This window comes from Ptychodera flava, chromosome 5, assembly GCF_041260155.1.
Source record: "Ptychodera flava strain L36383 chromosome 5, AS_Pfla_20210202, whole genome shotgun sequence".
NCBI lineage: Eukaryota > Metazoa > Hemichordata > Enteropneusta > Ptychoderidae > Ptychodera > Ptychodera flava.
The window spans coordinates 16,540,156-16,566,431 of NC_091932.1; the positions used below are offsets into that span (position 1 = coordinate 16,540,156).

At 39.9% G+C, this 26,276-nt stretch overlaps 1 protein-coding gene across 1 annotated transcript in view; it reads right to left on the minus strand.

The window, feature by feature from the left end:
- LOC139133143 (ectonucleotide pyrophosphatase/phosphodiesterase family member 3-like) overlaps window positions 1-26,276 on the minus strand; it is a 47,542-nt gene that overhangs the window by 16,823 nt on the left and 4,443 nt on the right. The window contains exons 2-11 of the mRNA XM_070699564.1: window positions 26,244-26,273; window positions 25,718-25,783; window positions 21,310-21,357; window positions 8,312-8,378; window positions 5,444-5,519; window positions 4,506-4,600; window positions 3,240-3,319; window positions 1,964-2,101; window positions 1,647-1,722; window positions 1,197-1,230 (exon numbers count right to left, since the gene is read on the minus strand). Of these exons, the coding sequence (XP_070555665.1) occupies window positions 1,197-1,230; window positions 1,647-1,722; window positions 1,964-2,101; window positions 3,240-3,319; window positions 4,506-4,600; window positions 5,444-5,519; window positions 8,312-8,378; window positions 21,310-21,357; window positions 25,718-25,783; window positions 26,244-26,273 (710 nt within the window). The remainder of the gene's footprint in view (window positions 1-1,196; window positions 1,231-1,646; window positions 1,723-1,963; window positions 2,102-3,239; window positions 3,320-4,505; window positions 4,601-5,443; window positions 5,520-8,311; window positions 8,379-21,309; window positions 21,358-25,717; window positions 25,784-26,243; window positions 26,274-26,276) is intronic.

Here is a 26,276-nt window from a genome sequence, read left to right on the forward strand (position 1 = left end):
TTCAGCTTGTCAACACAGACTGTACATGTGTAGACTGCATTGTTGTTTTTGAGAAGTGGTCCGGACCAGCATTCAAAACGTAAACAAAAGTGCAGTCTACACAAAAGTCAAATCAACGCTGTGTTGGCAAACTAAACAGTTGGTGTGTTTCACATGCTTTTGGGAGTGGAATAAGAACTTGCAGTTCACATACAAAACAAAAATAATGATCAAATCATCAAGAATGAAAGTTGCTAGCCCTCTAACGAGGAATCGAAGAGAACGTGACATGATTGTATATTGTCAATCTTAAGATAAAGTGCGACTAAGGACAAGCTCTCGTGTACTTAAATTTACTCAACATTTTCTCTGGCCAGCTGCTCGTTTGGATTGAAGTGTAAACCTGTTGATTACATAAGATTTTTACTGTCTTGTCTTTGTAACAATCGAAAATGTAATTTCCAACTTTTTGAATTTCCAGTATTAGTAAACTTTTATTGATTATTTTCTGTAAATCCCAAATTTGGCATCGGGATACCTGATTTACTGCATTCTCCTTTATGACAGAGAATGATGCGAAAGTTCCTTAAGAAGAAAAGCTTGCAATTTTTTGTTGCATTGGCCTGGCTCACATTACCTTAGATGTTTGAATTTCTATGACTAAAGATCACTAGAAAACAGGTTATTAATTAAGCATTGCCGATGGTACATTTTGGCAAAATTGTAAAAAACCGACAGCGAACCGGGTAATGAAGCTTTTCTACAAGTAACAAGACTCAATGTGATACATTTTTCACACATGAGACGAGAGGAGTAATTATATCAAAATATTATCACATCTAATGAGATCACAGCCAATCACGTTATAGCAATTAAAATTGGTTGTTTCTCATTAAATCGGTAGCATGGACGAGAATCATAGCATGCTTAGTCAAACAACGCCCCCCCCCCCCTCCCAACCCGCCACTTAATTTCTCGTACACATCAACCCTGAGTGGGATAATATTATTTTGACCTTGGAAAGAAGTCTAATATAAGAAGACTTATCATTAATATTCACCGACATTCTACACATTAAAATAAGCCAATAACGGATCATGTTGGGGCGAAACGTCAAAGTGCAAATCTTAAACGAAACTTAAGAGAAGGGCTAATCTGTGTAACTGGTTACTAATACTAGGTCGAGTCTTGAGAGAGTCAAGATGGAATCTACTTACCTTCGTCCAGATACATAGTAATTCGGGAGCCAGCCTGAGGAAAAGACAAATGTGTTGTTTAAGACAATTCTAATTCTCAAAATGGAATCCAAGACTGTATTCCTCATCAGCGACCAGCCAACTACACCGCATACATGTATGTATACACTTAAACTTGACTTTTGGATTATCTTTTTCACAATATTTCTTTGCTTTCCTTATCCCAACTCTTTTACACTCCGAAAACGTGGATGGTACTCCATCAAATTATTCTGACATATAAGGTTACAAGAGACCCGTGGCAATTCTTCCCGTCCATAAAAATATTATTTGTTGTTGAAAATCGATACAAAACAGAAAAAAATACATGAAATCAAGGATATGGCTTCAGTAACACAACCTGAAAAATGTAAGGATATAATTTCACAAAGGGTCATCAAAATGGTCACAGCGTTGAACGGAAAAGCCTACCGTTTATTGGCACGTCAGCTCCAGGCCATCGGAATGACGCCGACTTCATGTGATGTTTTCTGACCGTGGTCCATATCTATGCAAATTTTGAAATGAAATATTAAGTCTACAATAACATTCTTGAATAGTGCGCAGAAACACAACAAGAAACCCCTCTGTACAATTAAAGAACGAATTATGATCGGGTACACTTAAGTAAGTGTGTCAACTGAGACCGTGGTTTAGAAACTATTATAACAATTGTCCATTGTTCAACTGGCGCAATGAGGGCGCACCACTAACCCGTGCACGAAAATTTCAAGTCTAGGCTTGCTTACTGGTTGGCCTTTGTACCAACGGGCGGCGAACGCTGGGTCTTCTTTTTGGCTGTAGTCGGTCCCGTTCACGAACTGTGCGTCGAAATCTTCGTCAAGGACGTAGTCGTCGACCACGCCATGCTCGTCGGGGTAGAGGCCCTATATAATAAAACACGACGCCGTATAGGATGGTTAAGTTTACGAGGAGCAGAAACAACGGCTGGTATGAGCGAAGCTGGATAAAGCAAATATTAGCGCTACATTGTCGTATGCACTGTTTACTAAACCGCCAAGTTATGACAATATTCATAAATTGTATTATTATGAACGTATGAATGGTATCGTAGGTGTTTGTTGTTATTTTGCCATAATAACAATACACAGTAATAAAAATAAACAGGTTGGTTTAGATGTTGCCGGCACACTATTTCCTATATTATTAGAGAAACAACAATAGAAGGAATTGTATGAAAGGACTCTTATACGAGGGCGCCAGCATAAATTCAATGGACACAACACTAATGGGTCACTTTAGGTGGCATGAGGCTTTAGGTTTGAATAAAAAGCGCAAGATCCGACGCACATAAATGGTCTCCATTAGTAACCAGTCAACGTCTCAAGATTTGCATATTTTAAAAAATGCTAATTAATACACTTTGCGTATAGGAATATCAACATTTTGTCGTGTGTGAGCAGTAAATACTTTTCTAGTTTAATTTTTCCATCGAAGAAGTGAACAAAAATCAGCTTAATTTGGCACCTCTAAGTCTTTCCAATTTTCGCATTGCAAAAAAGATAAAATTACACGCCTTTTTTGTGTAAAAAATGGTGGACATTAATGGTAAAAATTCTGGCTTGTAATGACCAATGGAGAATTACAAAATGTGCAATCCTATTGTCATGCAAATGAAGCTCGATTTGCTCCTCCATTCTTATAGTTACACAATAGCAACAATTAGGTGCAGGGGCGTGCTTTACTCGTCGAATAGAGACATTCCTTTCAGGGATTTATCAATTTGCGTACCAAGTTGGACTCTGGAATGTGTTATGTGCGCAGACAGTCTATCCACAAAAATTGTGATAGTTCAAGCGGCGTCTTGCAAAAAATATACGTCGAAATTTTGTTTCATATAAATTACTTCTTTCTGGCTAATTTACTGAGGATCTGAACGCCTCAGTTGTTTGCACAATATTTTGATACACCGTCTTTCATAAATATGTAATGTTAGAGATAATTTGGGAAATCATAACACCTCGGGGGGGGGGGGGGGGGAGGGCGTGTACTGTTGTTACTTACAGTTGCCACTGTGTAGTAGTTCGGGAACGCTGACAGAGGGAACATGCTGGACATATTAGGCGTGTGTGCTCCACAATCACCTGACAGGAAAAAAAAAACAAATTAAACGAAAACAAAACAAAAACAGCGCCATCAAAACGATGAGCCACTTATTTCACATTTTACTTCACATATCAAACGGAGAACTTATGTACTACACCGCATACTCAGTGATGCAATTCCTGCGCATATACTTTCTAGTGATGTCAAAGTTGGACAGATCGTTTACTGAATATTTTAAAAAAAGTATTGACACCTTGACATATCTTCATTTGGAATAATATATTTATGCATCTACCTACAAAGTTCTCGTAAGAAAATAACTTACATGACTACTGGAATGCCATGTAACCCTAAACTTGGAACAAAAATTTGTGCCCCTTATGTACCATATACTGTTTCCTCGTCTCAAGCCCCCCTAGTCATAGATGTCTGTCTCGACCAGGCGACAAACAGGTGGCGACGGTTTTTGTGCGTGTTTGTCCTTTAACTGCATGGCCTTTGCCTATTTGTCCTATCAATTACGAATAAGCGTCGTTGATCAGAAACTTACGCATTCGAACGGATATGTGACCTTTGTGCTGTTATTGAAACACCTGTTCTCCATCTCACCAATTGGTCCTGCTTAATGAACAGGCTGACGCACAGAAGGATGACGCTCCCTCCGGACAGCCACTGAACAAAGGAATTCTGTACTGTTTGAGGGTGATGATTTGATAACTAAAGCGATTAGCAACACCCTCACTAGTTTCCGTTTGGCCTGGAGAAAGTCCTTTCATGTTTGCCTGTCGTAGTGCACGCTCACATGCACTTAGCTACGATCACGCTCCTTAAGGTAGAACGCGCCTCGGGGACAGATATTCGGACTCTCAAACTTTTACAATTCTTTTCTGATATACCACTTGTTGGGTTACTTTAAGCCTCTTGGTGTAAGAAAACTTTTCGCCGGCTTAGTTTATTTTTTTAATTCGAAAATTTTATTTTTCTCCATAAAGTTAACACAGTGATGGCGGCCATTTTGAATTTCAAATATCGGTAAATTTTGGGTAATTTGTGTCTCTAGTACCAACATTTGCACGGTGACCGCTGCTTTTAATTCTTGATTTTGAAAGAGAATGGTTGAAAGATTCCTTGAGAAAAGCTTGAGCAAAAGTTTAAATCTTTCGAGGCGCATACTACCTTAATCCATACATAAATAAGAGCGGGTTGGAACTTAGCGATACTTACGGAGTTTGTAGATGTTGGGCACAACTTTCCTACTGAACATATCACCAGTGAATCCATTGAGACCGACAATAATGAGGGGTGCTTTATCATCAAAACTGCAGAGAAGGGCAAAATGGCGAACCAGTTCAGTCGAATGAACGATCTTCTCAATCATCAAATAATAACACTATAAATTTGAAAAGTTTTGAGATGATTCTACGGTGACAAATGGCCTAAGAAATCTCCAAATTAATATTTTCCTCTCATTTTCCTGTGTCAGATCTTTTATACGTACATGATGATGATGACTGGAATGCCAATTATATTATATATTATTGCCTGAATACATGCATGGATTTATGTGCCCGAGAGCAGGTGACAATTTGCCCGACGCCAGGAGGGCTAATTTTCTCCTGCTGCGAGGGCACATAAACCCATGTATTCAGGCAATAATATCTTTATTACATGCCTCTTCAAAGTTCATGCTATATGATATTTAGTTACATGCAGGGCATTTTAAAACAATTTTACCATTATCGACCAGCATCAAACAGATTTGAACGAAAGTCAAATTGGCAGTGCGCGCATGGATATTTTACGTTTAGCGTTAAGCGTCTACTTGTACGTCGAAAACGCAGAAGGGCTTAACTGGACCGGGTAACCATGGAAACCGGCCAGTACGTCGTTCATCGGCCCGCTAACTCCCCGGATGTTCCTATTCAAATCAATGCACTGATTTGCACTCACATCGAGGCATGTAATAAACGAGTTGCGCCTTCTGCGAACGAGAAATCGTGTTTACATCAGTTTGCTGGCTTGTGGTTCATCTGCACCTGATGATTTGCATATGGTAATTTTTTATCACACGTGGTGGATATAGCACACGTGCAACTGATTTGTAGTTTTGGGTTGTAAGATTAGCCTTTGGGGAGGACAATGACTTGGGAGGTTCTACTCACTCTTTGGGACAGGTCTTGTAATCCCTAGGGCAGGTACCTCTATACCAGACAGATTTGTGGTAATCGAGATTATCCTCTGAAAGAACATGACAAAAAGGTGCATGGTAATTGACAAAGTTGATAACTGTTGACAGAGAGTATACATCAATAACTGGCTTGACACTGTAACTTTTCTGAGATCAATGACATTCTTGTTTAACATTAGACTTGGATCAAGTCTGTGGTTTGTGAATGTTTGAGTGGAGTGAACGCGATGATTTGTATTTTGTGTTAATGTGGAACGCGTGATTGAAGTGGACGCGATGAGTGGAGTGGATGCCATGAGTGGGGTGAACGCTGTACTATATATTATTGCCTGAATACATGGGTTTATGTGCCCGAGAGCAGGTGACAATTTGCCCGACGCCAGGAGGGCACATTGTCTCCTGCTGCGAGGGCAGATAAAACCATGTATTCAGGCAATAATATTTTATTACATGCCTCTTCACAGTTAATGCTATATAACATTTAATTACATGCAGGGCACTTTCAAACAATTTTACAATTATCGACCTGCATCAAACAGATATTAACGAAAATCAAAATAGCAGTGCTAGCATGGATATTTTACATCTAGCGTTCAACGTCTACATTGACATCGAAAACGTCGAAGGGATTCACTGGACTGGGTAACCATGGAAACCGGTCAGTACATCGTTCACTTCCCGGATGTTCCTATTCAAATCAATGCAATGATTTGCACTCATATCGAGGCATGTAAGAACACAGGGAACAGATGAAAGGACCCTGGGGTTGGGAGGAGGTTTTTTGTGCAACGGTTTACCTTATTTGATTTTATTAATTTTGACTGTGATATTTCAAATAAAGAGTTCAACTCCACACCGTCTGACTGCTTTATATATTACCGACAAGTCCTTATCTCCTCTCCAATTTGTGTACACACCACTGTAATTGCTCCGAAAACATTGCCAACTTACTAACATTAAAATTATTTTAATGCGTGTGGGAAGGCTGTGGTGTTGACTCAATCACTTAATCCGCTGATACGGACAGCGTATTGGTGAATCGATATTTCTTCACAAATTCCGTAAATTATTCTTGGGATGGGATTTCAACTCATACGAATATAGCGGCAAGCAGCAATGACGGGGCCCAAGCAATCAAAGTGTGTCATAGAAGTCAAACGTTGTCATAGGGGTCAAAGGTTATCCTAATCATGGGACATTTTGGCATAAAACTTTGCTTCCATATTCATGCCTGTCAACTAAAAATCAGATCTCTAGCTTTAATGTCTAACCTCAAATTAGAAAGATATGCACATAATCAAACGATTTGTTACAAAAACCCCCCTCCCCACCCCAGGGAACTTATTTCTTTCCCCTGTGTCTGAACTGCAGTCTCTACCTTCAGGTTAATAAGCAATTCAGCACTTCCTTTGTGTGTTCTATCCACACGCTCAAATGTATTTCTCAGTGTTTTCAGTTCGATTTCAAGGTTTATGTAGTGTAAAAGTTGAAAGGCATGTATTTTCTAGGGAGTTAAATTTGTCTTTGACAGAAAAAGACGTGTACGTGAAACTGCACTCCACTGTTTATCAATTATCAATGTGTGTCCATAAAACAGATTGGCATTCGTCTGCATAAGCTTACATTATGTATGCATTGTGTATAATCATGGAGATGTGAAAAAATTGAGCCTGGAAAAGTCTTTTGGTTCTTGTAAAGAAGGAATATGAACATGATCTCATAGTTACTGTAGGTTTCACTGGTAATTGTAAGTTTTACGCAAAATCCAATATGGCGGCCAAACATAGGGCTTGGGCCCCTAACAAGGCACCTAGTGACCTAGCGAAGACACCACTGCCAAAGCAGCTCCGCCAAATCCCAACTCTTAAAAAGAGTGGTTCCATAACCGAATTGTTCCAATTTTTCGACCGCTATCCCTCCGTACGCTGTAGAGTTCACTGAAGCATTCGCACATGCACACGCGCCATCACACACCGCACACAAACTCAATTTAAGCAATGAATGCATTAATAATTGCTAAACTGGGCTTCAGACAAACGTCATACATAAATGTGCCTACAGTCTTTGTGTATGCTAGTCTACTAAAATTCCGTAATTGTAGTCAGGAGCTTAATTGTTGTTGCCAATCACTCTTATCAAAATGCAGGTACCCAACTTCAATGGAATGCAGCACAGGAAACGAATAGTCTGGAAAAGTGTTTGGTTTTAAGGCTTGGCATATGGAGTACGGAGCCAGAACTATGAATAGCAACTAGAAAAAAAAATCAGCCGCTGAATCCGAACAAATGCAGAATGCTTTCATGTGCAAACAACATAAAATATTTTATTGGCATTTATTTCCCGACAATTGTATTCCTGTGTTGGTAGGGGTTTATATCAGGGTTTAAACGAAGAAAGGGGAAATCCCTTTGAGTAGAAAATTTGCATGTTGAGTCGTCAGTATGTTTTATTATCGAAACTGTATTCTTGTATGTTCTCGCAAAATAAATGTACCTTGAAATCACACACACTGTAAAGCTATTATCCGCCTATACTTTGAAAGTCCGAGATCTGCATGTTTGGACAGCGCTTAGCAGTGAAGTTTTTCAGAATTTTAACGAGGCAGAAAATGGGAATAGCTTTGTGCGTATTATGTATGCTGTAAAAAAACACTGCGTTTATTTTCGAGCACAGACATGACACAGCAGAACGCAGGTGACGCTCAGCTGTCGAACAATGACGACCTCTTTTTTTATAGGTCATGCCGCGTGATCCAGCAGAGAGAGAGAGAGAGAGAGAGAGAGAGAGAGAGAGAGAGAGAGAGAGAGAGAGAGAGAGAGAGTAGAAATAAAGCAAGACTTACCCAACGCTTTTGCAATACCGACTCCAATACCCGCCGCAACGGCGAACACCAAGAGAGCAATCACAATCTACGAACGGAAAAGAAATTGTGGTTAGTCGATGTTGTTTATGAAGTTTCTTGATTAACAGCACAGACAGTCGAGAAAGTTTCTCGACTGTCTTTTGTGTTTCTTGACTGTCTATGTTTACAGTTTGAATACATGTATAAATATGATCAAGATGATTATATTAAATAAATGTACTTTTCCCCCAGCAATCCATTCACTTGTAATTACTGGATGGTGTAGTGGTTGGCGCTAATGTATCAGGACGGGTACCCCTTCCCCTGGACATTCATTATCAAGAACCAGACGACCATGCACCACCACTAGTAGGGACTAGGGTAAGTGATGTAAAGGGTTGGGACAAGTGTCCGGCAGATACACTGTCCTAGACACAGTCCCTCAAATCACAGTCTTGTGTCCTGGAGTACCTGTCCAAGAAGTGCTACACTGTGAAAGCTCTGTAGTGACCACATTGGGCCGTAATTGCGGACATTGCAGAAATAAAGCGAACATTAATCTCGTCCAATTTTTCCAGCGTGAAACTTTAATGATATTATTAGAGTTTGCACATATAATACTTTAGAACAGTCGCTGCTGTTAACGTTGCCGTTGTTGTTGTTGTTGCTGTTGTTACTAGTTGTGAACTTAGAAAGCTTATCTGCTGTTGGTTTTTGCGCAACCATGGAATGGAACGCTTTTGGGACGGATATGAGATTAATTGACGCTCGGCAGCATTTACCCGTAGAGGGGCATATTTACATATAAATTCATGGCAATGTCTCTGTATAAAAAATGGATACAAATAGCTTGGAGAGTCGTGGTCCACCTGACAACATAGTGTAAACGTTTTTTTTCTGAGCTATATTTGAAACAGAGAAAAATAAACGCGCGCGACCATCAATGGGCGAACACGTTTAAACAACACTTTGAGAGATAAAAAGTTATGCTTCCAAAATATTTCAAGTTCGATCTTACGAAATAAATTAACGTGAAAAATTAAAAAAAAATAACTACAGGAATTTATGTTCTTTGCATTGATTAAAGGGTACTTAGAAAAGCGTCTTTTCACAATAATTTCATGACCGTTTTGGTTACGAATTAAATTACTGGAAAACCATTATGTTTTTTTGGGATATCACCTTGTCAAGCTCACTCAGGAGAAAGATACGTACACTTGCTAAATTATATGTAGGTTCAGGCCCCCCAAAACCACCACCAATCTTTTTTATTATAATTTCACGGCACGAAAGCAAATTGTAAACCTACCCTTAACTAAGTTTACTAACAACTCGACTATTACAGTAAAGGTTATACATCGGAGGAACTGTAATGCTGTAACAAAACCATCGTCACTGCGACGAGTTTTCTTAAATTGCCGATAAAATTTTAATTTGCCAAAAGAATTGTAAGACACAGCTGGGCTTCATGAAGGAGGGTTGACAACGCTGACATAGTTGGTAGTTCATCCTGTCGGGGACGTTTACGTAAAATCGGATGATATTTTGTGAATGACGAAAGTACAACAGATGTTAATGATCGAGTGTCCTCAGAAATGAATGGTATATACGGGACGTATTGTATTTTTGCCTTCATGTAGAACTTAGTTGTAAACAACTCCATCTTTGACTGGGTCGCGACAGGCGATTTTTCATTTTTATGGCGCCTATGCAAATACGCGCCAGTTCAAAACGCATCGGGCGCCATCGGCTATGAGGCGCGTAGTTTATTTTTCGAGTTGCGCGATGTATCGTGTCGACACACACTCGATATATACTACTGGAAAAGTGAGAATGTAAGCCGATTCGAGAAAAAAAAGGTAGATGAACAGTGTCCTCACAACTGCATTGGCAAAATCGTCACCTGATAAGTCGACATCAATGGCGCGCAGAATTTCATCTGCCCAATTGCAATCCCATACACGAGAAAGGCTACTCACCGTAAATGGTGCGTAAGCTGTATAATGTACAGTATTTTGCTATAGTTATCACGGACAGTCTTTGTCCGTACCGTGGCTAACAACGCATTAGCACGCCTTTGCAAGTTTCCAGCTCCTGTAATTCTATACTCCAGCCTCACTCACAAACATCTGTCGATGTAAATGATGCCGATTGTCAAACGCCATATTGTTATTATTGCATTAAGTACTTGTATTTTAAACACCGTATTGAAACTCGGCGAGACGGCCATTTTTAGAACCACACGTATATATGAATGTAAGCTTATAAATATGCTAAATCGTGTCCAAAACCATCAAAGCGCAAATAACATCGTTCTAGGACGGATTGTTTTCGAGATAGAATGCATCTTGGGGACAGATATTCGGACTCTCAAATTTTTACAATGCCCTTTTGGTCTACCACATGTCGGAGTCATTTTGAAGCTCAGGGACTAAATAAAGTTTCACAGCCCGATCATTTTGGGGAAAATTTTATTTTTCCCCGTTAGGGCAGAACGCGCCTCGGAGACAGATATTCGGACTGTATAAATTTTACTATTCTTTTCCATACCTCTTGTGGGGGGTTCATTTTAAAGCCCTTGGTGTAAGAAAATATTTATTTTTCTTCGAGGATGGCGGCCATTTTGAATTTTAAATATCGGTAAATCTTGGGTTATTTTGTTTCTCTAGTACCAAAATTTGCACGGTGACCCCTGATTTTTATTCTCGATTTTGAAAGGAAATAGCTGAAAGATTCCTTAAGGAAAGTTTGAGCAAAAGCCATTCTGAATTTCAAATGTCAGTAAAAGTTATGTACATGTAATTTGTTTTCTACTACTAACGTTTGCACTTTGACCCCTAAAATTTTATGTTTGATTTCGAAAAGGAATGGTTTAATGTTGCATTTCGAAAACTTTGGGTAAAAGTTTAAGTCCTTTAATTTCGATGTGCGTTCTACCTTAAAACAGTTTTATTTAAGCGACGAATAGCACGTGCTTTTTTTTCTGTGTGCCAAAAGAGGAATGTGTCTGCGTCAACAGCTGATGTCAATGGTCGTCTGAAAGTGCGACGAGTGGCCGCCTGGCTTCACGACGATCATGTACTGTCAATAAGTTGACCGTTCCGATTCATCGGGTTTTTACGTGACAAGGTAACCGTTCATTAATCTGTGTCAAGTTTGCTGCCCTGCCTGTTTGCTTTTTCCTTTCTTCTTCAGCTTCTTGAACGATGCATTTGTCAATAAGGTTTCCCCGTAATTTGTCGCATGTCAGATTCCCGTCATGTCGCTGTTATTACAGTGGCCGACGTTTGGGCGGGTCGCCCGACCTTTATAGCCATATCATTAACTCAATTCTTCTTGATACCTGCCACATCTTCCTCTCATTGTGACGATATCGTTGCAGGTACGATGGTTTACTACACCCTTAAAATAAACAAAGCAACGAAACCCAGCGCGGAAATTCGTCATCCAGTGTCTCATTCGATGTTACTAAAAATATTAGTCGGATTTTGCTGAACGCGATTCGATTACAAACCACTGACTACAAAGAGAAGCGTCCACCCTCAGCTGTTGTACACGTGGGGGGAGAGAGAGAGAGAGAGAGAGAGAGAGAGAGAGAGAGAGAGAGAGAGAGAGAGAGAGAGAGAGAGAGAGGCTTCACGTCCAAAATGACAAAAGCAAGCTGAACGGAAGATAATGATAAAATATGTGCATGGTATACATAACTGTGTGCTCAGTACTTGTCCCTACTCGATCGCACTCGATTCTGAAAGGCTGCGATGGACGGTACTGGCGAGAGACCTACACAGAGCTACTCTCTGGGCATAATTGAATGCTGTTTGCCTTAACAATATCACCTGAAACACACTTTGACTGACTTAACAACTCAACACATGCATTTGAAAAGAGGCCACACAAAAGCAAGACTGGCTCGGAATTTGAAGTATGTGGGGGACTATAAAACGTTAGGAAAAATATAGATTGGTGGACTGGCATACAATGTGCACCCATAAAGGAACGTGTTACCGGAGGCTGTCCTATGCATATTGTAGTAAAGAAGTAATGATGTACAAAAAAAATTGGACAAACAATTAATTTTTACAATTGCGGAATGAAGTCTCTCACTGTTTCCCAAACTTTCACCTTCAAACTGGTCGTCAATTTCACCTTTGACACCGATCCGGGCAAGTTGAACTTTTTGGTATTCGTGCAGACGACATAGCGACCATTCGTTGAAAGTTTACGACTTAAAAACAATGTCTTAAAATATTTTGTGTTTCTGTAGAGCTATCTCGAACCGACCGGAACGATAATTTTCTGTCGCTCAGCATATCCTGCGGTCTAATTCTGAGGCGTCGTCAATTTTTACAGCCGACAGAATCAGCCGATAAAATTCAACCTATTGTTATGCAGCACTTTCATTTGCATAACCGTGACTAGGCTGTTCGCGTAACCATTGGAAAAGTATCTCCCTCGTAAGTTATCAGAGCTCGTGCAGGGATTTGTAATCGCCGTCCAAACGCAAGACTTAAGCAACGATGAAAACCGAACCGCACACAGCTATACAGACTGGCATACGAGCCGTCGTCTAGGTGAAATAATTTCTGATTACTATGCGTAGCTATATATGTGAACTGATTCATACAACAAAGTTATGTGAATCAGCTTGTGCTATCAATGATGCTAACTGCCCCCCGGTCCCCCACCCCTTTCTCGAAAGATTTTAAACTTCAATTTAGAGAATTGATTAAAAATATTTAGGATTGTATAGAAATGGTTTCACGAGACAGTGGCACAGATAAAAACGTTGTCTCCATTAGTAGTTTTTACTGTTGTTTAATGACAACACGATTGGAACTAAATTGGGATAATTGGATTGGCACTATTTCTCAAGAATTCGAGAAATTTGTTAAATATTACATCGTATTTGGTAACCATCTCAAAAATTGTATCTGAAATTTGCGACATTTGCAAATGTTGTGCTTAAAAATCATTGCACGACTGTATCTAATGCAATATTGTTCAATACATATGAACAATATTTATATTTGAATAAAAATGTGTGAACTTGTCTTTACTTTTTTGTTACTGAAATACTAGTTCTAATCTCGATTTGTCACTTTGCCCTAACCAAAATGAAGTTTTTCGATCGATTTACAGTTAAGTCAGTCAGGGTCACTTCAAAAGTGGCCTGACTACATTTAGTGTTTAATAAGCCCTATTGATGAAAAAGTAAGGGACATTTCAAAAGTGCCCTGACTCAAAAGTCATAAATTAGATATATTTTATGCATTTTGTCTCGTTTCTCTATGGCATTTACACTAAAATAAATCATTCCTGTAGAAGTGAATACGATTTAAGGGATAAACAATAATCTATATATTTTTGTTGTTTTGTTCGATGAAAACCTATTTTAATTTTTTACAGTATTCTATCACTTTGCATAATTTACGCTGTAAATATTTCGATTTCATTCAAATTTCGTTATAATTACTCTCATCCAATTTTCCCAATTTAGTTTCAATCGTGTTTGACCAGGCGGACATACACGTGGCCTATAGCCTAAATCGTCCGTATCTCTATAGATCACGTGCAAAAGAGCGTGTTGGCCGCCTTTAGGTCAATGCATTTTCACCTTCCAAAAAACGGGCGCTGTAGCCGTTGACGTTGTTGTTGAATTCTTATTTTTAATTCAAAAAGAAACAATGAGTCGTACAAATCTCATCAGTATGCATTTTCTTCTTTTGAATTCTATCCTGAAGTATAAAAACAATATTGATCTAAGGTCACGTGACTCCTTGCCTTCATCCAAGATTTGTGTATTGCAAAGATCGCTAAAACTAAAAGGACATCCATATAGCCTCTATCAGAGTCACTGCAACCATCCTGCAACACACTGTAATAGCAACGTGACGTCTGTACCACTAACAGCTACGGACGTGTAGTATCTCGATGAGCAGCTGGTAATATAGATGTATAAAAAGGACGTGCCTAGGCTGACAGAGAGGGCTATGTAAATCAACAAGCGTAATTCTATTCTAACTTTGAGTGTTTTTGAGGGCTTTGTGTACGCGTTTCATACGTGCCAAACGCTGCATAAAGCGATCAATGGTGCGTGTCCGATGAACGCTGGACGGCCACTTCACTGGGTTATTTTTCTTTTCGGGACTCAAGCTGACATTAAAACCCAACTGTAATCCCAGAAAGAACATTATTCTACCTCTCCATCTGCATGATCCACAGCCCCTTCTAAAGCCTGATAGAGTCGCCAAGCGTCCAAGACATTTTAATTTCTAGCACTGGCCGAGTTGCGGACGATGATGAAACTTTGGGCACGAAGACTGCATTTGGGTCAGCCATGGGTCTCTTCAAAGAAAGTGTATCGTAGTGAATTCCAGAAGTGGCCCTGTTTTAGAAAATATGACAATGTAGGGACACAAAGTTCAGACGCAGCTTTTAAATCTGACAGCACCAATCATAAGCACGCGGACCACGACAATGCGTTGTAACGCTCTTCGCAAGAGTGGCGATGAAAAAAAGTTCACCTTTTAGTTCGAGCGGAATAACCTGCATCTAAAGCTGTTGCCGACAAACGGATTGCTCGGAGCGAGGAGGATGGTGCAAAATGCCGTTGGGGTCAGCCACTGTGGCTGAAAAGATTTCGAAACACTCTCGAGAACTTTTAACCGTAATGGTCCGTAGGTTTCTGTACAGAGTCTGAGCTAACTGGCATTTCTGGTGCTGACGGAGTGACCAACGCGGTTTTAGAAGCGGTCGACCGACTAACCATCTTTGCTCTCTGAAGTTTTGTTGACACACAAACCGCGCACGATGACGGACGTAGATTTTGGTAATGGGAGAATCGTGTACAGCATTTTCATTGGTGCAGAAAGAAGTAGCTAAGACGCTTATTGAAATCATAGACCCTAGAAAGAGTAGTCTGTGTTGCACTTTTTCTCTGTGAACGCGTAAGGTCAAAGTCGAAGAATCAGAACTTTCTTGCGTCAGATCTGACATCATTACGATACCATGATGTACATACATCATCCTAAACCAAGCTTCATGCAGGACAGACGTATACTGCTTGGAAATACATCATTTTTCCGAAAATTGTATGAGGGATAGAACTAGAGTCGTGCACATCGCAAAAAATGGCTTGTTGAATCCCGTCCTAGTATAGAGACGGTTTACACTTTAATCACTGTTGTAATGAACCTGCAGTATCCTGTTCAAAATATGTTTTTATTATTCGCCATGAATTAGGTATCGTCTGATAAAGCAAGCGATATTTTCAGACTACAATTATGAAAACCTCATGAATAACGCTAAACACGATTGTCCAAAGACATCTTGTAGCAATGTTTTACCATGAACTTTGTTTCGCAGTTAGCTCTGAGAATTGATCTTATGCACATGTAGCTATCCAAAAACCGAGTTGATTGTTCCTTAGTGCATAAAACATCTCAAAGATACCATGTCAAATTCAGCTGTTTGCTGCCGTGTTGCATGACACTTTGGTATATTTAACATTGCAGGGAAAGTACTTCAATTTTCTCTGCGCTTTAGGTTGATTGGCTTATGAATTGGTAGATCAGACTTTAAAAATAGCTGGACTTGTGCTTTCAAATGCGAATAGATCTACCTTTACAAAAAAGCGAAATAAGGGGGAAAACTGACTCTCTACCATGGATCCCTAGCACTGATAGGGTAACAGAAACCATATTGACCCCAGATTCTAGGGCCAATCCGTAAACTGACCGCAGTCTACAATGGATGACTATCCGAATGTATCTCTTCATTTGTTGATAGGGTAACATACATGTAAGCACATTGACCCCATTTAGGGTCAATCCATAAACTGGTCGCAGTCTACAATTGATGACTATCCGAGTGTATCTCTTCATTTGCTGATAGGATAGCATAAACTATATAGACCCAAGATTCTGGGGTCAATCCATACACTGACTGCGGTCTACAATTGATAACTATCCCAGTGCATCTCTTCATTTGTTGATAGGGTGATATAAGCCATATCGCCCCCAGATTCTATAGGGTCAATCAATAAATTGATCACAGTCTACAATGGATGACAATACGACTTTATCTGTCTATTTGTTTAATGGTATGCACATAATTTTTAAAAAATATTTTATGGCTATTAGATATACTACCATAATATATAAGCATATATGTCTAGATATGTAATGCAAGTTTTCTTTGCAGTTTGATGTTTACTAAAAATAGAGGATCAATAAATTGTCCATATGTTTGTAGGACAATATGCAGTAAGCGCCATGTTGTTTGTTTTGTCGATGCCATCACATGCTAACCTATAGTTAGCGGGAAATGAGAAGATGGCGACCTAAACAAACTACATCATGGTGGCCCTGGCACGAACGAGTCAGGTCAAGGCCTACGGTTTATGATCTCCGAACAAAACCACGGTACGTTAAGAACCAATCGACCATGATGCACGGAATTCAAATACTTATGGCTCCACCTTCGCTAAAAGCGAGGGGAAAAAGTCGTAAAATGTATAAATTTTCAAACAGAATTTGATTGTTAGGAACGTTCATAAAGACGGCGGTTGATATTTGTCAGCCTCGCGCTGTCGTGTAATATTGTACAAATAAAGTGTTACTTCACAAAAACGGTGTGTTTATAATTATAGAGTACAGCAACGGACATTTCAGGCGTCTGAGGGCTAAAGTGATTGCAATAAAAATATTATGATAGGAGAAATCATCATAATACGTAAGTTGGTTGGTTTTTTTAAATTCTGCTCAGAACTCCACCCCTCCAAAATTTATGTGTTTTTCGTTAGGAGGTAGGGTATTATATTTTTTCAACTCGGGCCGGCCCATAAAACACAGGAAAAAATGCCAAATCATACGTTATTTGTTTGTTTGTTTGTGCAAGAAAAAGAGGGGGGGTTTAAAGAGGGTAGGTCGGGTCAGCGGAAACATCTATAGGCCTAATGAGGTACATACAATCCTGATTAGAAAACAATTCATAAGCAGCATGCTTTACTCAGTCGTCTCATTGTATATCCAGAACAAATTTTGAGGTAGCTCTCGTTCTGAGAAACTGTTACGCAAGAACAGCTGTATGTGAATAACAGTTTAAATTTGAGTTTGAACTACAGTTTGCTACACTTATTGTTTTCCGGTGTTGCATGCAATCAGCAACACACAGCTTGTACTCCATAAAAATACCGACATTTGTAGTAAATAAGAGTGAAATGTCGATTGCCTTAGCAAGATATGGCTTCTGGAAGGGTTTTTGATATATAAATTTGATATCCTGACAGAAGTTGTATATAAAAACATGAAACGAAACTAATTACGGTCATCTTTATATGGAAAAAGAGTATTTATGCAAATCAGTTACAAAATTCAACGTGCCAATTGGATTGATATAATTTTCATCTCGCGCTTTTTCCTAAAATGTACTAACACTCCAGTGAAAATTCACAGCGTTTTCGTTCAAGGATAAATCTATTTATTCTTGTGCACTATCGGCTTAATTAGTAAAAACGGACGAAAATTGATATCTGGGTTAAGGTCACCCGGAACGACATCATTTCATAGCTGTCAAAATTCTTTGAACCGCAGATGATCGATACCCATGTTTACGTGTTTACTTGCCTGAAATTTTGAACAAAGGAAGACCTCGAACCATACCGCTGCCAAACGCGGAAATTTTGGGGTCGCCAAAAGTTCAAACTTCACGCCGAAATTGCAGAATGGTATGTACATGTACGGGGTGACATCCAAAGAATTTAGTAACGTGGAATTTCAAACAGGGAATAGCTCCGGAGTTGCGTGGGTAGAATTCTGGGGATCAACAGGTGTCTCTCCCGCTCAAATGTTTCAGGGTTCGAATTTTGATGTCTGATGTGTTTTCCTTTGTTTTATATCTATTCATTGTTATTGCAATTACGACATAAAATTTGAAAATAAAATGGTCCAACAATTCACGGAAAATGGAAATTAAACGAAGTTTGCCGTTCATACAAAGCGCGTTCAGTTCTCTAAAATGAGCAGACGATAAGATCGAACGCGGGCCAACTTGCTCAGTTATTTCCGCGCAGTGCATGCGGTGGGTGCCTTTCATCTGGATTTGCATTCTAAGCCACACATTGAGCCTAATCAGCAGGGTAACTTGTATACTCATGACATCCCCCCTCGCCCCTAATTAGGTCAGAATTTCAATGTTAAATACAGTTTCGATCTGTCTCTACGGGAAGTAATGCGCAAGACCTTTTATGAGGCTGACGCCATCTCTGTACCAGGCGCAGCCAGGCAACCGAGGCGCTCCCGGGAAAGTACAGTACAACATGACTTTCGATAATATTATCTTCATTTTCTATTCTGTATAACCCGTGAAAACTCGTATTCCTTTCCCCAAAGTATGTGGAAATGTAAAGTATTAGCCTTGCTAGTTGATATATGAATCCTGGTCCGGATTGGAAGTCAGGTTTTTCCCAAATGGCAACGTTCATTAGTTACATCGTACACATACAGACTGCGTCGTCAAGTTTATCACCAGGTAATTCGGTGTGATTTAGGGAAGTAAAACAAAAAACCATATTTTACAAAAAAACCCGAAAATACTGGAAAATACATCGATAGTTACAGTTTTAAGCTATAGGCACGTCTCTATTCACAAATTGAACGTCCATATATAAAAGCAACGGGCAAGCTAAACGCATAAAATTCGCTAAATTTGTACCAAATTATTTGTAATTAATTTAATTGGTGGATGGATTCTCCCTGTCTGTCGCCTTATCTCTGTCTCTCACAATTCCTCCCTTCTCCTCCCAGGCGACGGAACAAATTTTATCTCGATTCAATGACGGAACGTTCCGACGTCGACATACTCTGCAGGACCAGTCTCACACATGAGGAGTTACACGGAGCTTATAAAATAGTCAGAAAAGTCTCAAAAGATGGAATAATTGCAGATTCCCATACGCCGCGTTATCAACCCGTCATGATTGCGATACATCTACAGTTCACAGCTGAGAGGAATTGTGACTTTTATGCATTCTTCAAGTTTGTGGTACGCAGCTTAAAACTACTGACACTATTTTGACGTGCTTGCAGTACCTCACAATGATCCGCTCGCCGACAATTTGCATTTTTTTCGTGGAGTTGGGAGCGGTTTATCATCTTTTTGGGGCCCCTGAAACAAGAGAAAGCGCCGCGGGGCTTGTCCTTGGTGGAGCAGTGGGGGCTATTGTACGCAAATTTCATAAACACGGCCTCGAGATATCGCGTGATTTCGTTACATTTACATACAAATAAGGGGAAAGTATTTACTTTGTCTCGCGAATGAATTAGCAAAATTAACATTCATTTGCACAACAAGTGAGTCTCCACCACCGCATATATTTGTCATGCTGTCACCGTCTATTATTCCGCTCCTTCCTGCTTACATAATCGCGCATTTCTGAACATTTTGGTACTGTAACCTTGGGAAAAAACATCTTACGGGACATTAAAAACTCAATCATTCGCCGTCGATGCCAAGTGACACAAATTTTGGCAAAGGCAGCAGTGATATAGCATACACATTTCATTCCGGGACAGCTTTAGCGTTTCAAACATTTGTATTTGAGAGCGGAATCCGATTCGTAATTAAAGTATTTGTAAGCGTGACAAATCATGGCGTTCTCAATGGAGTGATTAATTAGCCCAACCGTGACCCTAATATGCAAATTTTAGAATGTTAATTGTCCGGACCTTTGTATCGTCACCCGAATTATTGCATCTGATTTTGTCAACAGGTTCTTCGGTTTGGTAACTGGGAGTATCGCCACAACATCGCCTGCAGGTGAATCAGTCCTGGGCGAAAAATATTCCATCCCGCGCTTCTCTTTGTCTAAGGGACCGTGGCGGTTCCAACAATGGTCCGGGACAATGTGTAAATAAATTTTGTCTGTCTTTCATCGCACACTTCCGAGCATGGAGCTAAAAAACGATGTTCTGAGGAATAGCTAAAAATTTAAAGCAAGCTGGCGCTTCGAGAGTGATTCATTATGATTCATGCAGCCATTTTGTGCAAAGCCAAATTTGACATTCATACTAAGATTTGTACATGGAGGAGGAAGGGAAAGGGAATGGTGTATCAAATTCGGATACCTGATACACGTATACATGTCAGCCTAAAAGCTGTTCAGCGATTTTCAGGTTGAACCCGCGCAAAATACATTTGGCGGGAAAAGTCTTCAGCAAACTTTGACAACACTTTCGTCGGTTAAGCACCTTTGTGGTACGAAACTTAGTAAAAGTCGCGGCGAAAATGATTTAAGAAACTAGACATCAGAAGCGAGACTGTCTATGAAGAAACATAGCAGCGTGACGGCTCCATGTTTTTTGTTTGGTAAAATAGGGCATAAACACTAGAATTTTGTTTGGTTTTATGTTTAAAGTTTATTCGAAAAATACCAAAATTACATTTGTACGGGATAAGTGCGTTCGGAGCAGAGATATAAAGCTTGTAAGCGACAACCATTGCGATTGGATAGGGGAGAATATTTGTCCAAACCCATGCAGGCAAATGAAAGTTTTCATATTTTAAATATTCGATCTGCGTTGTTTCCAACTGTGAAACGTCTGCCGTGATACTTCATCATGAAATGTTGTTATTTTCTTTTAAGCTTCCAAAAAAGCAACTGCCCAACCTGTTCAAAATAAGTTTGCACGTCGAAAATTGCCAACAAACAACGCGTCACCCCAAGCGTGTGAGATGTTGTTCAACGCGCCAGTGATTTTACGCAGTGCGGTCCATTTGAAAAACAGCCACCCTTTCCTAACAGGGGTCAAATTATCAAGCCGTTTGTAGTAGAACGTATCAAATGACTTGGAATAAAGGTCTGTAAGGAGGGAGGGAAGTTGCACACCTTTCGGTCGAGTAGGGCACCAACAGACATGAGGTGAATCCTAAATTTGACCGTTGGCTCGCCACGAGGTGGGGCGTCACAATCGCAATACAACATAATAAACTTGACTTACCCAAATCACTGTCTTGTGCCGTTGGTAGAAAGTGCCGCCCTCGTCCGACTAAGTAGAAATCAATGTAGAAAGACATGCATCAGTAAACAAACAACTTTAAAAAATGTGAAATTGTGACAGGAGTTGAAAAATACGACGACACGGCTAATGAAACTGAACGATGCCTACGGTGGTATCAGCGACAACACCTCAATCGTAGGCGCTTCTCCCCTCCGAGGCTCCGTGTTTCTCAGGGTGTATGTCGCTCTGTTTCCTTACAGGACATTGCAAGCAATTGTCGCCTATATGTTATAATCGACAAAATGTCATCAACTTGTTTTTCATTATACAAGCCTTACCTATGTTGTGTGTGCCTATTATACCTCGCTATCTCTGTATAGTTTTTCAAAGAAAACACTTCATATCTATACCTGTCCGTATTTGTTAATTACCCTCCCTAATCCCCATCTCTACAGATGATCTACGCGGGGCTAATCGCCCTGACCAAATAATTCGTTAGCAGCTCATGAGGTAAAAGACGGACTACGAGTTATTTGGTAAGGACGATAACCCCCCCCCCCCCCGATATGGACTGGGTTTTTTGAAATACTATACAGAGATAGCGAGGGGAAAGTAATAGTCACGCACGACATCGGTAAGGCCTGTAATAAAAATGTTCAGTACTAATACATGACATTTATTGATCATAACTGCTAATCGAATATTGTTTGCAATACCCTGTACTTTTCCCCTTTTGATTTGACTCATATTTTCCATTTGATGTGGCCATTCAATATTTTTTTTCAGCGGATTGTTCGATAAATCATAAAAACATATAGAGAAAAACATACCCAGGATGCTCTGCCCTTAAGCCCATTGCGTGATTTAATTGAACGGGAGGTATATCGAGTAAATTGTTCCCTTAATGGGATGAAAGCTCTGTCACAAAGTTATGATGAAACTCGAAAAATTGCTGATCCAACCCTTAAAATATATCGAGTGTTACTTATCTACAAGACTTCAATGTTAATGTACTCTAACATCACAGGGCTCTCAATTAGCACCCTGTGCATTACTCATTAAAAACAATACCACTCTTTTGCCCAGGCGCAAAAAGCCCCTCGCCACGCTATTGCGCAGAATTCGACTAAATTCTCCCCTGCATGTAATTTCCTTTGAAATTAAATGACTAAGCTGTGGCCTAATTCAACACGAAGGTCACATATTCAACATTTACACTATGTAGTACATGTTGGCCTGTTTAACGTCACACATATTTGACATGTTAATGTTCTAGAGTATAATAATAATATCAATGTCCAAATTATCTATAAGCGACAAACAACAATATGGCGTCGTCCTTCTGACTTGCTAATGCAGTTGGCATGGCCACCATTGTCAGCTGCGTGGAGAAATGGACTATCCTATCCATTTAATTAAACATCGACGAGTGGGGTTTGTCGTCTGCTGCTATTTTGGCGGGAAATAGTTAAACCGTCATCCTACTGATAAAACCAGCAAGCCCTTGCTCAGTGAGATTGCTATCATGTTTTCGCTTTTACAAAGATTAGCCTGGAGCGAGGTTAACGGTCGTCAGTGACTGATACAATGGCAACTCGTTGAGAATTTGAACGTATACTTGCCCGGAAGACAGTTGCAAAACTCTACTAGATAACAAAGGGACATATGATTAAATTTCAAAATGAAGACCTTATGAAACTGGCAGCCATGCTCACTATTTCGGTAATTGGATATACTTTGCCGTCGCGGTACATTTGACTAAAGTGTAGACAGCTTGGAGTAATTTTTTTCTTCGTTTTAAGTAGGATGTATGATGTTATATTACAACTGTACTAAATTATCATGCGATCTTACATCTCATTAACATATATTCGTGTCAAATAATTGAACACCCTAAATTATTTTCAAGTTTGGTTGACATGTCAAACTTTTCAAAGTGTACTAATCATTTGCCTTTCCTCATGTATTTATCAAGTGACTGCACATTGTGGACGCATACCACTTGTTGGCCAGAAAAAAGGAATGGAGACAATATGGTCGACCATAAAACGGTGCAGTGATTCATCCTTATAAACATACGCCAGATATTTTTCCTTCAATAAGTCAGAAAAATCAGTGTTTGTGTACACACTGCAAACCACCATCTAACATATAACGGGAATGTGAAAACAATGCGTCCCCCCGGTGGCGGGGAGGGTTGATCATCCCCCACGAAGCTCGAATGACTAATATGAGTTTTTCACCTGCAGCTTCCACAGGGGACTCGTGCTTGTTGTTTATTTGTGTCTGTTTGTTTGTGTGTATGTGTTTGTGTTTGTTTATTTGTTATTTTTAATAAAATAACAGCGAAAAGCTGTTTTGTTAATATTTGTCAATAAAGAGCAGTTTGTTTGTTTATGTATTTGTTTGTTTGTTTGTTTGTTTTTTTTTTTTTGTTTGTTTGTTGATACGTATTTCCGATGGTTAGGGTTAGGGTTAGGCTTGGGTTAGGGTTAGGGTTAGGGTTAGGGTTAGGCTTAAGTTAGGGTTAGGGTTAGGGTTAGGCTTAAGTTAGGGTTAGGGTAAGGGTTAGACTTATTCACTCCCTCTATATATTAGACATATATAGAAGGAGTGAATAAGTCTAACCCTATCCCTAACCGTAACTTAAGCCTAACCCTAACCCTAACTTAAGCCTAACCCTAACCCTAACCCTAACCCAAGCCTAACCCTAACCCTAACCATCGGAAATACGTATCAACAAACAAACAAATATATAAACAAACAAACTGCTCTTTATTGACAAATATTAACAAAACAGCTTTTCGCTGTTATTTTATTAAAAATAACAAATAAACAAACACAAACACATACACACCAACAAACAGACACAAATAAACAACAAGCACGAGTCCCCTGTGCAGCTTCGTGTTATGATTAGAAGGAAACGTAAATGTCTTGCAGAACCCCTTCATTTGCTTACCATGAACACGTGCTATTGTTTATAATAATCTTATTGCTGTGTTGACTATTAAAAATGGATCAGACGTTAAATGACCTGGAACTCGGGTTAAATCGACTGGTATACCGCCCTTAAACAAGAAAACTGCCTTCTTGTTTAATGTCATTTATTATTAAAGTTGCAGTCTACTTGATTTTTTAAATCGATTGCGCAATGCCATCATTGCCGAAGATAATTTGCAGTTGGAGCGATGAAAGAATGGGCAAACAAATCAATTTGCATGTTGTTTACAATGGCGCAGTTCGTCGTAAGCACCCCTTTGTCTCAACCCATCCGTTGTATTTGTGTAAACTATACCTACTTTGCGAATTGAATTGTTGTTATTCTCTGCAAGGTGAACGTGTTGCATCGCTCAAAAAACGACTAGAGTAGCAGCTTGACGACTGTGAGCTGACAGTTATGCTGTTCTGAACCTGGTAAATTGCTCGAGAAATGAGTTTGGGCATAGGCAGTAGAAGTGACTCTCTCGCCTCTACCTCCAATGAGTTGGATAAGAGGGAGTCTAAAAACACAGACGCCATCCGTATGCGGGGCCACAAACTATCGCGTGCGCAAATTTCCAGCTTGTTTGATTGGACGGCATTTTCTCTGCCTCTGATGGCAGAACATGCTCATGTTTTTGGTTCGGTTGTTGAGGAACATTCCGACTTAAATCAAACAGGTGGTTATGAATCCGCATCTGGCTTTACTGATGCAAGTATTTTCAATAATGGCCGTCACTGTTTAATGTTGTCACAATCGTTTACAATATGGAATGGTGGTAGTGAATGGATATCGCAAAAAGGTGAAATCAAATCTTTTTAAAGTTCCGTTGATACTTCATTCAACTCTACGCTGGCTCCTCTACCACTTGCACTTTCCCCCCTCTCATGAATCTCGGCCTGGAACTCGTCCTCTCATATGCAAATGACGTGGAGACAGTTGAACTGTTACGCGTGCACAAACTCAACGGCCGACTGTATCAAATAGGCGCAGATTAAGGGGTCACTCCAATTTGGGACACTTCGTTTTTATCATGTCTTCTTGCGTCTTTGCAATCCGAATGCGGATTTTTCTATATGAAGGTATGCTACTCATACCAAATGCATCAACTTATCAGACCAAACTGCGATCGATATCGATTGTACGGCTGACCCAAAACGATTCTTAATTTCAGATATTCTTACGTAACCAAAGTGCGTCTCAATATTCATGCCACTGAATTTAACTGCATAAACGGTCGAAGAATTAAGATCTTCGTTTGCACAGCGCAGTTAACTGTCAGGGCAAGCATGTGAATTCAACGCTTGTTGTTCACATCGACGAACCTTAGTTGAACCCGTTCATCCCATACGAGAATATATATTTAAACCGCAGCATTTCACAATATAGGTGTGGCACATATTTGAACATTTCAAATCTACTCACCGATCTCACCGTTGTTGTCGGTTCGTGGTTCCCTTTTTCTTCCATTTTTATATCGTCAACGTCCGCCTGTAAATGCAAAATAATGTGTTATTCTCATACTCTATGATGATCTTTTTTGCAAAACTTAACCCTCCCTTTCACCAACCCCGCAGAAAGTCGTGTCGGGTCCACTGCTGTATCTTTCACCATCAAAATGGGGGCATACTGTAGTATGCTAATTCGGCTGGCGACAAAATTATCATCATCTGTATAAAACGACGCGCTTAAATCGATGAATTTGCGAAATTTGCGATGTACCTTATTCAGCTCGTTGGCAACCTTACCAGTGTAATTTTCTGCCGTAGAGAGTATACAATGCGCTCACATGATAGTAGAAGTTTCCCGTATGACGATTGAATGGCGTAGTCCGATTTAGTTCGGAATTAAATGCGACCTATATGGGTACGCGTTCCCCTTCTGGGTCGCGCACGTCGCGCGTTAAACACTTTCGAATCGGTAGCTCACTGACGCGGCAATGTGTACTCACCATTTTGAGCTGTCGGGATCCTTTCGGCGTCTG